Source organism: Ctenopharyngodon idella, chromosome 15 (genome assembly GCF_019924925.1).
Source record: "Ctenopharyngodon idella isolate HZGC_01 chromosome 15, HZGC01, whole genome shotgun sequence".
Taxonomy (NCBI): Eukaryota; Metazoa; Chordata; class Actinopteri; order Cypriniformes; family Xenocyprididae; genus Ctenopharyngodon; species Ctenopharyngodon idella.
Genome location: NC_067234.1, coordinates 3959469 through 3972567, shown reverse-complemented (window position 1 = coordinate 3972567; position 13099 = coordinate 3959469). Strand labels below are relative to the sequence as shown.

General features: G+C 39.0%; 1 protein-coding gene and 1 long non-coding RNA gene across 14 annotated transcripts in view; one reads left to right on the top strand and one right to left on the bottom strand.

Annotated features, from left to right (window-relative positions):
• The window catches only part of LOC127496289 (sialoadhesin-like), a 256687-nt gene that overhangs the window by 37084 nt on the left and 206504 nt on the right, over positions 1-13099 (bottom strand). The window contains exons 21-22 of one of the 13 annotated variants that reach the window (XM_051864125.1): positions 12714-12732; positions 12351-12595 (exon numbers count right to left, since the gene is read on the bottom strand). The exons of 11 other annotated variants lie outside the window; for them this stretch is intronic. In XM_051864125.1, the coding sequence (XP_051720085.1) occupies positions 12539-12595; positions 12714-12732 (76 nt within the window). In that variant the 3' untranslated portion in view covers positions 12351-12538. Of the gene's footprint in view, positions 1-12350; positions 12596-12713; positions 12733-12926; positions 12984-13099 lie in introns of those variants that run through there. One more of the 13 variants, XM_051864144.1, reaches the window with a different exon arrangement.
• The window catches only part of LOC127496331 (uncharacterized), a 41863-nt gene that overhangs the window by 10990 nt on the left and 17774 nt on the right, over positions 1-13099 (top strand). The window lies entirely within an intron of this gene.

The window sequence follows — 13099 nt, the reverse complement described above, 5'->3', positions numbered from 1 at the left end:
ACACATTTCTTGGGTTCGCAATGTTCTCTCATGACCACTTGTGCTCGGTTTTTCTGAAACTGTGCTAGAGGACTGCATGACAGAGGGACTAGAGGGAGGTTCTCATGAATGCATTTCAGAGCTTTTACTGTTGTGTCTACATTGGATATGTTTTCTAAAGCCAGAGAATGTAACAAATCTTTGACAACACCCATCCTGATCGCATACCAACTGTAACTTTCTGCCAGGAAAAATAGCATGAGTAAGCTTGAGATGGCGTATTAACTCTCTAACTGTATCAAAACTCAACTTGCAAACAAAGCACCTGAACATGTTTCAAAGATGACTTTGTAACAACACTTAATTAAGAATCTTGGCTCGAAGATCTCCGACTCGTGGGCTTTCACGGGTAATGCCTACATCAATGTTGTAAATCGTGGTCTGAAGAAAGGTAAACATATTGTGCAAAGCGGCACCATATGAAATGCCAAACACATAATGAACTTTGAAAAGTTCATCAAAGGCTGAGAGAGAGGACTTAGCCATGCAGGGGATGAGCCGCTCATCCACAGCAATGTAGTAGTCATGGATGCTACTCTTCGAAGTGCCAACTGCCAAGATGTAGGGCTGTGTTGTCTGTGTTGATCCAAGGACTTCTTCAAAACTGCAACAAGACTGAAAACAGAAAAAAAAACATTCACGTTTAGATTAATGTACACCTACACATTAACAAACATTCTAGGCATGACATGCAGTTCTACATAACATTAAGAGTAAGCATACCTTGTGAAATCTTACTACGCGATCCAAAGCTTCAAGCACACTGATCTTGACAAACTTCTTATTTCCGCTAGAAGGTGGTGGCAGGAGATAGACCAGCAATAACAGGGAAGACCTATCACTGTCCCAGTCTAAATTCAAAAAAGAAAACGCAAACCATAACAAATCTATATAATCATATACCAATATACATAAGCTATTTTATATATAGATAAATACAGATACCTATATAGATTAGATACAGATAAAATGATTATCCTTGCTCTTGATTAGCATACATAATGAACTGCCTGTACCTCCTTGACTGGTGTTGCAGTGTTCTGCAGACTGAATCAGACAACTCAAAAGCAGTGACTGGGTGAGGTTTTTGGCTTCTTGAATGACTTTTTGCTTCAGAGTAGAGTCCCACTTCTCCAGAAGTTTAGATGCAGTCTCCACTCCAAATAGTAACTCAAAGTCTTGAAGCACCTAAAGTTGTATACAGTTAAAAGCAAAAAAATAATTAGTTACATTACTAAGTGCTGCAGCTAAATAGTCCATTCAATTTTGAATAACAACAACCTATTGTGTGCAACACTTACAAGTCATTTTGTGTCAAGAAACCTTGGAAATAAGGAAAGAACAGATGAGGATTTTTCAGGATCATGGATCATTTTCTGGCGATACTGGAAAATAGATTTCATCTTTGCAGTCACTTGTTCTGGATCCGAACAATGTTTCAAAAATGAAATAGCTTCTTGACAGCAATCTCCTTCTAGCTGGTTTTCTGTTGTGGAAAACACTCTTTCAGTTTAAGGACCCCTCCTCTCACATTTATCATCAGAAGAGGTTCTGCTGCAGCAGTTGTTACGTTGCACTGTCTTCAGTCTCCAGGCTATATATCCCGAGTTACCTTCTGCATCATAGAAGTGTTCCTACAACAAGCAATACATTTTAAAAATTACAGCACTTACATGAAAGGCAGTTTTACATTTATAAATGAAATATATAAACAGACCACAAAAGACACTCTAAATAGTAGTGATAATTATATGGCATGCCAATAATAACATGCATTCCTACTAAAAAAATTCATTTTAACAGTAAAATAGAGAACTCATATAGCCTTTTCTGGAATAGGGATCCTTGAGAGAGGGAAACAGAGTCACAATCCCAACTGCATATTTAACTCTGATCTCCTTAGGTGGAATACTCCTAAGTAAACAAAAATAAAGCTACATTGTTACATTTGGTAATTAAGTGTGCTTAATTGTGTAGTTTCAATGTGATCTCATGAGTATACGTGTGTATTTTTACGTAAATTGTGGTTCTACCACACGTACATTTACTTACGTTTTCATACACACAAAAACGTACAACATTGACGTATTTAGAGGACTAAAACGTAAAAATACTTATGTATTAACAGCAATAAAAACGTAAATCATGTAACGTAAAGTGTGAATGTATATGAATTCCCATGTATTAATATTAAAATCGTGGCTTTAATGATTTAATGTTGTTTATAGTCGAATTTATTGAAAGCAGTTTACTCATCTACTTAATATGAAATAACATTTCTGTTCGTGACTTGTGCTGCTCGTTTCGGAGGATTGCATAATGTTAAACAAGACTACAATTTAAAACCTTATGAATACATTTCCTGTAATTGTTTAACCATTTTGTAATATTTAGTTTGTTTGCTGTGCAACACAGAAGGCGTTTTCTCCTACGCAGTGATTGACAATACAACCATAAGATACACCAAAACACAACATAAATTCAAATCACATCAATTTTATTTGTTCGCTGTACTCCCAATCTTTAGAATCCATATGTTTGTAAGGAACAGATCCAAATTCAGCCCTCGTTATGATTTAAATTTTAAAAAGTAGCGCCACCCTCGAGAAGAGGGTGCACGACATGGTTTACGTTACGACATGGTTTACGGCACTGATATCAAACGCTCATTGGTTCTCACCTTCGTCACAGATTACGACATGCCGTGTTTTAGTGGATAGACATTTGAAATGAGTGTCGCACCTTCATGGAGAGAAGCCGAATTTATCATATTTTCATGGATTAATAAGTTAAATTCTGCTCTGTACCCTATAAAAAACTATTACCGCCAGAGAGGACTGTGACTGGAACTCATCATCATCATACTTTTGGTACCACTTTTGACATTTTCGCAAAAAAAATAAATGATTGTGATTACGCTTGTTTGTCTGTCATTCTTTTATTTATATTAGTAGGTGGTTTAAAGAAATGGTTATGGGTAGGTTTAGGGATAGGTGTAGGATTAGTGGCTCAAAATATCGTTTTAATGTTATATTTTTACTAAAATTGTCATTTTCCTACACATTTCTGCCCATAATGTTTTATTCTTTTAACATTCTGTATAAAATGGGTAGGTTTAGGTTCGGGATGGGGTTTAGGGATCTTACATTTATCTACAAAACGATAAAAGGGAAATTATAAATATATCTTTAAGACATGATAAGATTCGTAAATTTTTTACGTTTTTTTCGCTGTAAAAACGTATTTTTACGTTTTAGTGCCATAATTACGTCAATATTGTACGTTTTAGCACCTTTCTAAACGTACAAAAATGTACGTTTTGTGTCTTTGAAAGTTACGTATTAATACCTACGTCTTAACAATGAGACCAGGCTGGTAGTTTGAATGGTTATTCACACACTGTATTGTCAAAATATTTAAACAGAGGAAAGGGAACAACATCCTTTACCCACCCATATTTATCAATCATGTCTCCAACTAATGCGTTCACAAGAATCCGTCTTGTGGAATCTGTGATTTTCCCAGTTGTTTTGTATTCCTGAAATATCTTCTCCCCAGCAGGCTTTTTTTCTAAAACACTTTTCACAAGCTTAAAAACAAACAAAAAGAAAAATTGTAAAATCATCTAAGAAAACAACATTGACATTTTAGTAGGATTGCGACGAGCCTGCAACCCCACAAGTTCATCGGCAAGTGACACGTATAGCAAAAGCACATACCTCCTTAGCTTCTTGCAAATGGTCATCAGAACGAGCTCTTTTAGGTGGGAAAAAAGGACCATCACTGTCTGATGGCTGTGTGTCTGATGATGATGCAACTGAATGAAGGGACAGTGTATCGGTCTCATTTGAAGATGGATAGCTTGTGTGTGCAGGAGGGTCTTAAAATCAAGTAGAAAATTAGAACAAAAGCATATACACACATATATATACATATACATAATTGCATCTTTTCATACCTGCTACAGCCACAGCATCAACTACCATCCAAAGAGTGTCAGGCTTTTGCTCAATTATGTCAGCAAAAACATCTTCATCTACTTCTGTTCCAGTCTCATCAGCTAAATAAACCTTATGATCTGTGGAGATGTCAAACTTCTGCTTGACTGGAAAGACAAAATGGAAATTACAGAACAGAAATAGGTGAACAGGAAAAAAGATTTAAATAAAAGACCTCATCCATCATGCAAAAAATACTTCACCATTTCCATCAAATTCACAGATTTTTCTGTGATTTTGAAATTGACAGAATGTACAGCAATTGACAAAATTCCTGAATCTGATCTGGGGCAGTTACTTTTTAGTAACCTAACCTACCCACGTGTAAGAGAGGACAAAAAGAAATAATGAATATAGAATAAAAGTTTTTTTGTTTAAAAGCAGTGTTTCTGCTTTTACATTACAATTGTTCTTTCATTTTATATATGCTTTTACATTACAATTGTTCTTTCATTTTATATATTCATAAAAGAAAATATCCTTGAGCATCAAAGTGTGGAAAGACTTAAACAAAAGATTTGTTATTAACAATGAAATGCATATAAACCATATTATAATTATTAGCTAGATATCACCATTCAGGAGCACTTACCATCCTTGATTACAGAATCATAAGAAGATCCAGTAAGCTTTATGTACTTTGTGATGTTGGTACTGCACTTTAAACAGCATACTGTCGATGTTTTGCTTCAAAACAAAAAGACACATGTTTAAAAAAGCATTCCTATATTAAACTAGGCATATAAATTAAAAAGGTGTGGAGCGCTGTCTTTGTATCAGAAATTAACTAATGCTTACTGTGGTGCTTAATGCTTAGGGGTGTAACGGTACACAAAATTCATGGTTTTAAGTCACATTTCAGTGCAATTTCATTACAGTTAGGGGAAAATTTTAAAACGTAAATTTGATTGTCTTTTAAAATTTAAATTAGTAAAAATCAACAGTTCACATATTCAATATGAAACAGTATAAACCATCATTTTATTTATCAAAATAAACATAATTAGGATTGTAAGTCTTACCTGTGTCTTTATCTTGCACTGATTTGAGAAAAGACCACAACTGTGTGTTTAAAGCGCGGTGTTTCAAATGGCCAACAACATGATGACTGAAATGTCCCTGTATGTAAAATAGCACAGACCCAGCGTAGATCTTCGTGCCAAAGTTTCTACACAAATTGAAATTATTCAATTAAAAAACAGCCTACGGCCATGAAATCGTCAGTTTTCACTAACAATTACAAAATGTACAAAATAAGTTACAAATATGCAGAATGTTTTAAACAGCTTTAACATTCAATTACGCTGCTTCAGAAATAGGTATCCTCCATAATAACCTTTTAACAAGTATACTTTTACACACCCACCACATATATTCAAATAAAAGAATGTTCTACATTATTTTTCGGGAGGAGAATTTGCAACACGTTAGAAATATTTTACGTTTTTAAAATGGCGGTGACAACAATACACTATATTGAAACAAACATAATCAGAATTGTAAGTCTTACCTGTGGTTTTATCTTGTACTGAATAGAGAAAAGACCAGAACTGTGTGCTTGTGCTTCAAGCGCAGTTCTCGTTTCTTTCAAATGACCAACACGACGACTGAAATGCCCGTATGTAAAATAAGCACCGAACCAGTGTAGATCTTCGCGCCCAAAATTCCTATAAAATGTAATTAATCCGATCAAAAAATAAAGCCATATGTATACAATAAATAACGCAGTTCTGATGTTTTGAAATTTCAGATTTCACTAAAAATATAGTTACAATATACAGCCTGCTAGGCTATTAATGTGACTCACTAAAGCTAGTTTACGTTCCGTTTCACGGAAACAGAACTTATTAAAATTAACTCTGCATATCAATTAAATATATGTAGTTGTATTAAAACAAAATGTTAAAAGTGAAGATTCTAAATCTTACCTTTGTGTTTTGCTTTCAATCACACGATTCCACCGAAAGAGCCGCCATTTTTTCCAAACAGGGTAGATTGTCAAATGCGGACTGCATTGTCTGGACAGGCGTCTGGAAGCGTAACACCAAAATATTGCACCACTTGGGGGCACCATTTCACACAAGCTGGTGTTTATTACAGTAAATGTACACTTTTATTTGAACACTGTAACACCATAAGACCACTAAGAGTCAAATTAACAGCTTAAGTTGTTTCATATTACTTCATCCAACGCAGAAGATACTGACTACAACTTCGGACCGAATCATCAAGGATTTCTCCTCAGCCTGCAAATCCGATGCTCCTCGACCTAAAAGCATTTTGCAAGTATCATACTTTTGAACACTAAACAGTGATTTAGTACTAATTTGTGAGCCAACTTTGTTAGCAAAGGTGCTTTATTACTGAGAAAACTGATGGTCTGTTCCAGATTGTTTTTGACTTTTTCCCATAGCTCCATCTCCTGTCCCACTTCCAGTTCAACTCTATCATTGCTTATTTTTACGTGTGTGATTTGCGTGTGTGTTATGTGTTTGTTAGTTATGTGTTTGTGATTTAGTTAAATAAAACTTGTGCACACTCTTGCGAGTTGATTCTGACCTGCTTCTAAACCTAATGTCCCTGATTCGATCACAGCTACGTGCTAAGAAAGCCTTATTTTTCTGTCTTGAAAAATTGATAGACGATCAATACTGAGTGTTTGCTGGCCAAACAGGTTAATTGATTGTCATATTAATTTTATCACAATAAGTTAATTTTATTAACTGATTCAAATATTTATAATTAATTTATAACTAGTTAAGATTAATTATCATATTTAATTGAGCTAATTTGCTGCAGGTTATTAATGTTTATAACTCATTAATAAATGGTTCACAGGTGTTCACTTTACATTAATAACCTGTGAAAGTGAAGCTTAATGTTTGTAACTCATGAATAAATGGTTCACATGTGTTCACTTTACATTAAGGTTCACTTTTGGGCAATGAATCAGTCCTCCTATTTGATCAAAGGAAGAATATACGTTTTGTTAAGATGGCTCTGATAGCAAAGAAACGTATAACTATACATTGGAAAGAAAAACCTCCCATTCATGCTGTATGGCTTAGAGAACTTTTGTCCTATGTGCCTGTGGAAAAAATAATGTATAATTTGAAAAAAAAATAATCAACGATGTTCGAAAAGATTTTTGGGGCAAATTTATTGAATATTTGAATAATTTGGATGTTATATTGGTTGAAAATGCTGATGTGATAATGTAACCCTTCTTTACTTTAAAATTTTTTTTTAATGTATTTATATATTTATTTTATTATTATTATAATTTTTATCTTACACATCAGCTCACGGCCTCGTAATAATGTCCATGCAAGTGTTCTGTCTATTGAGGGGTGGGACAGGGGTGAGAGGGTGTTTAGAAAAAATAGTTTACTTGTATACTGAACTGATTCTGTAAATTGTTCTTGTGAAAATAAATATATTGATAAAAAAAAAAAGGTTCAGTTTCATCTTGATAAACAAGCTGTGGATAGGCATCATGACCTTTTTGGAGAGTATCATGGGAAAGACAGAAACTTCTGGTAAGCAATATAGCAAGAAAAGTGGCAGTCATGAGATATTAATAAGAAAACCACAAATACAACACCCTTCAGTGTAATTATGATAGTAAATTTTTGCCGCATCATGAAATAAACCAGGAATCTGGTTTTGAGTTAAATAAGTGTGAATAAATACATTTATTAAGCATTTATAACATGTGAGTTAAAAACGGCTCACTATTTGGCAGGTATTGCATTAAAGTCGCCCTTATAATGCATTTGTAAATGACTTATTATTCATTAACAAACACCTTTATAAACCCTTTACAAAGGGAACCTTAATGTAGAAGTGGTTTTAAATAACTGTGTGTATATGATATATCAAAAAATAGAATATTATGGCAAAGGTGTTTGCAATGCAATACAAATGTTTGCTTTTGAAATGTGTTTGTGTCACATCCACGCCTCCCCGGACTCCGTTTCCCAGAATCCTCCTTGTTCCACTCCTGTTTTCACTTCCCTCATCAGCCTTCCCGCCATTTCCCTGGATTCCCTGCACCTGTTGTCTTCGTTAGCACTCCCTTTAAGTTGGACTCACTCCCTGCACTCCTTTGTCAGTTCTAACGTTATCCTAAATGTGTATGGTTGTGTTTCTTGCTCCTTTGTTGATTAAATACCCTTATTATTGTGGATTTCCGTATTCACCTCGTCTCTACACCACCTACACGTAACAGAAGAACTGACCAAACCTTTGGAAATCTACAAAAAGTATGGGATTATTCCTGGTTCCCGAGCCTCCCCAGCAAGCTTCAGCGGTGGATCGCCTGTGTGGGTGCCGGCAGGACGGTCGCCCGCTGGAGAGGTATGTGGAGGAATTTACCAAGCTTGCTTATTTGGTGAACTGGCCAGATGCCCCGTTAAACGCTTGTTTTCTAGCGGGGCTGGACGAGAACATGATTCATTTTATTGAACCAGCGTGTTTTTTTTCCCTAGTCGAGACAATTAATCTGATTCTCTTTCTGAATTGTTCTGATTTTGTAATTGAAGAGGTTCAAGAAAAGTCATGTATTCCTCGTCCAGTCCCCACAGAAATACAGGCGGCCTGACCAGTTCGCCAACCGCCGGTTTCCTCCGTCTACCCCTCCAGTGGGTGTTCTCCTGGTGTCCTGCCGGACCCAAACCCCAAGCCGGCGAAGAAAAGGTCCACCGCTAAGTCCAGACGGCCCAAGAAGGCCGCAAAACAGCCCCAGTCCCCAGTGGATTCTGCCGCCGAGCAGCCAGAACCCCCTACAAAGCCTGTCGCCCAGTCTGAGCCCTTACCAAGGGAGGTTGACTGGCTAATCGATTTTTGGACAGAACCTGCTCCTAGCCTCCTTGAACCTGCCACAAGTCTCCTCGATCTTGCTCCAGTTGTTCACGAGCCCGCTCCAGCCTTCCTCGAGCCCGCTCCAGCCTCCCACGAGCACGCTCCAGCCTCCCACGAGCCCGCTCCAGCCCTCGCCGGGCCCGCCCCGGCTGCCAACGAGTCCGCCCCGGCTGCCAACGAGTCCGCCCCGGCTGCCAACGAGTCCGCCCCACGTGCTCCAGAGCCCGCTCCAGCAGCCCCAGAGCCCGCTCCAGCCGGTCACGAGCCAGCCTGCCGCCGCCGAGCCAGCCGAGCCAGCCGCTCCAGCCGCCGCCGAGCCAGCCGCTCCAGCAGCCGCTCCAGCAGCCTCAGAGCCCGCTCCAGCAGCCCCAGAGCCCGCTTCAGCCGGTCACGAGCCAGCCGCTCCTGCCGCCGCCGAGCCAGCCGCTCCAGCCGCCGCCGCCGCCGAGCCCGCTCCGGCTCCTGCCGCCGCCGCCGAGCCCGCTCCGGCTCCTGCCGCCGCCGCCGAGCCCGCTCCGGCTCCTGCCGCCGCCGCCGAGCCCGCTCCGACTCCAGCCGCCGCCGCCGAGCCCACCCCAACCGCCGCTGAACCCACTCCAGTAGCCCACGAGCCCTTTGAACCCCTGAGTCTCCCAAAATATTTTTGGGGGGGGGGGAAGGGTATCTGTGGGTGGGAAAGATGGGGGTGGGCTAGGAGACCTGCCGTGGCCTGCCAAGGCTCCTGACCCTCCGTGGCCTGCCAAGGCTCCTGACCCTCCGTGGCCTGCCAAGGCTCCTGACCCTCCGTGGCCTGACAAGGCTCCGGACCCGCCGTGGCCTGCCAAGGCTCCGGACCCGCCGTGGCCTTCCCTGGCTCCGGACCCGCCGTGGCCGCCCATGGCTTCAGACCCTGGAGACCTCTGCACCCGCCTGCACCCCCCGCACCTGCCTGTAGGTCTCCAGGGCGCCCACCCCCCCTCCCCGCTGTTTCATCTGAGGCGTGAGGACACGCCTTCCGGGGAGGGGGAGGTAATGTCACATCCACGCCTCCCCGGACTCCATTTCCCAGAATCCTCCTTGTTCCACTCCTGTTTTCACTTCGCTCATCAGCCTTCCCGCCATTTCTCTGGATTCCCTGCACCTGTTGTCTTCGTTAGCACTCCCTTTAAGTTGGACTCACTCCCTGCACTCCTTTGTCAGTTCTAACGTTATTCTAAATGTGTATGGTTGTGTTTCTTGCTCCTTTGTTGATTAAATACCCTTATTATTGTGGATTTCCGTATTCGCCTCGTCTCTACACCACCTACACGTAACAGTTTGTGATCTTTTGAACGCAGTGCTTCATTTTGCAAGATATGTGAGGCATTTTGCATTTTGTGTGTGTAATTCTTGGATTTGTGTGTAAAGTTTTGAAAAAAGAGGAAAGGTTTTGAAAATGTGTGTAAGCAGTTGAAAAAAAACTGTATTACATAAATTAGTACTTTTCATCTATAAAGCAGTACTGCAGAAAACAATGATGTCACCGTCCAGCTCAGTTCTCATCCAATAGTGTCAGTGCAGACAAATCAATAATAATGTTGAAAAATTATTGAATATTGTTGAGGATTTTGTCCATAGGCGATGTCATCTCTATCCAGGCAAAGGGAAAAACCCTCTGGTGTGCCAGATCCAGCCTTGACAACATTCTCCACACCTTGCTCTTCCTCATCCTCATCCTCTTCCTCGTCCACCACTTCTTACTTACACTCTTCTTCCTCTACATTTCAGATTGTTTCCATCGATTGTTGGTATCATCATTCTGCACCTGTGTCACCTGTGCACTCTGAAATGGCCTATATTTCATACAGTTGGTTTGATCACATAATTAGAAACAAGTGTGAACAATTTTGAGTTATTGTGTGTAAACAATGACAACTGTGTTGTAGTTGTGCTTAACTTTTGTTGCTTGTGTTTACCGTTTTGCAACACAAATGCATCACAATGCAAAATGTGTTTTAGTGAGTGAGAATGTTTTTAGAGTTTTACAAAAAGAGTGCATGAAATTTGCAAACAGTGTCTAACTGCCTCTATAGCTTCAGTTTAAGGTTTTTGTCAGGGTTCTCCTCTGACATTTCTGTCAGTCTTGTCTTTATTTAATGTGTCTTTGTTTGTGTTCTGCTTGAGCACATGGCTCTGTCTGTGTTTGTGCTGGCCATGTGCTTCTTTGATCCCGCCTCCTTGTTTCCAATTACCACGCCTTCTTGTTTAGTCATTGATTAGTCCTTGTTTGTCTGAGTGTGCTCACCTGTTCCTTATGTTCTCTGCTCCCTTTCTTGTTGAGTCCTCTGTTGAGGCCACTGGCTGCGTTCCACTCCAATTTTACACACGCACTCGCAAACTTCCCTATAAGCACTTCCCCTCAGGGGAATCCCTGCCACCATTTTGAAGTGCGTTCCACTTTGTGAAGTGGACGAGTGAAGTTTATCTTATCTTGTCAGCTGTTGTTACACTCATCCTGCATTTGAGTCCTCCCTCACAGATTCCGTGATAGTTTTGCAGAAAAAGTAATTGATTCGACAAATTGGTTTAGGCTATTGAGAATTTGGTTTACAGAATGGGGTTTAGTGTCTTAACAATTGTGAAAAACTGTAATATCTGGAACAAATGCTAAGTAGTTATTCAGAGATCACATTAGACAACTTTGTTGATGATTTATTGGATGACATACAGTGATGCTCATCTAGTCATCTAATCAAGTTGTATGTAACCAGGGGAAAATTACTTTGTATGTAAATGTGTATATAAGATCAACGTCATACAGTAGAGGCAGATCTTGTGACTGCTATATAGACATTTATTGTATAGTTGTGATGTTGGAAGGTACGTGTCAATTTGAAACATGGCAGAAACACTGATCTATATAATATATGTTGTATAATATAGGCCTATCGAACAGAACCTATTTATAATCTATATATAAGAAACTGTCAGGAGCAGAAAGACTGAAAGAGTTGTCGAATCTTAGTGATTTTGAAGAGATGTGACCACTGTGTAGCTCGTTTATAGCCTTTGTTTAGCTTTTTATGTCTGCTGATTGTATTTAGGCTTCAAAAATCATAAAAATTTTGTTCATTTGTGAATATTATCATGATGAACAAAACATGTAAGAATCATAAACTTTTGTTGGTCACAGAACTTATTTTATGCAATAATGCAAAAGCCAATTAGAAAAAAAATTCTATTTGTTTTTTTTTGTCAAGGGAAGCAGGATGATGCTAAGTTCTGGGTTGGGCTACAAAATATTGTCATCGCTAAAGTGGTCTTCGGCCATGTTGTACTTGGTAAAGTCACGTTCACTGTTGGACCGTTGGCGGTTGGTTTCTGTAGAGGACTGTCTCTGACTGCAGTGGCAAGTTAGCAGCTATGAAAAGATATTGACACCATCTACATCTACTATGATCTTTGGTCTATTAAAGCCTGGAACAAATGAAAAACCATACAAACCATTTATTTATTTAGAGAACACATCAGATGACTTTGCTGATGATTTATTTTGGGTGATATAGCAAGTGATGCTTATCTTGTTTCTAATGCTATATTAATACATGAACAGAGTCTGACAATATTTCTAAAAGTATACTATCTGCTGTATGTGTTTTGCTGTACAAAAACTTGTTTCATCAGATGTTTCCATACATGTTGAGTTCATCCATGTTAGTGTATTCAGCATCATAATCCTAAAGGGGGTGCAGGGATAAAAAAGTCAGCAAATAATATATTTAAAGACAGCTAATTTATATAACTGAATCTGAATATGTTTTCCACAGTTTGATAATGGTACAAATAAATACTCACTGGGTAGGATTTTGGCTCACTGAGGTGCATGGTGGGAAAAAATAAATAAATAAATAAATAAATAAATAAATATTTCCATTCATTACTGCTAGGTTAAAGTGAGGTTAAAGGAATCTTGAAGTGGCATGGGAACTTTTATTATGACACTGCTTATAGACTGAATATAAAAGTCTTATTTTGCTGTGTAACAAAGGTGGTTCAAATGCACTGTACCTCTTTGGTGATGGCATTCGAGGTTTGGAGAAAGGCTTGTTTTCACATGTGTTGGTTCTGTAAAGAGAAAATTTTCATTTAAGTAATGCCACTTCAAGAGGTCTTATTGTAAGACTCCAGCAATGTCTAATGTGTTAATGTGTGTCTGTGTTTGATTTTTGATGATAAAAGAC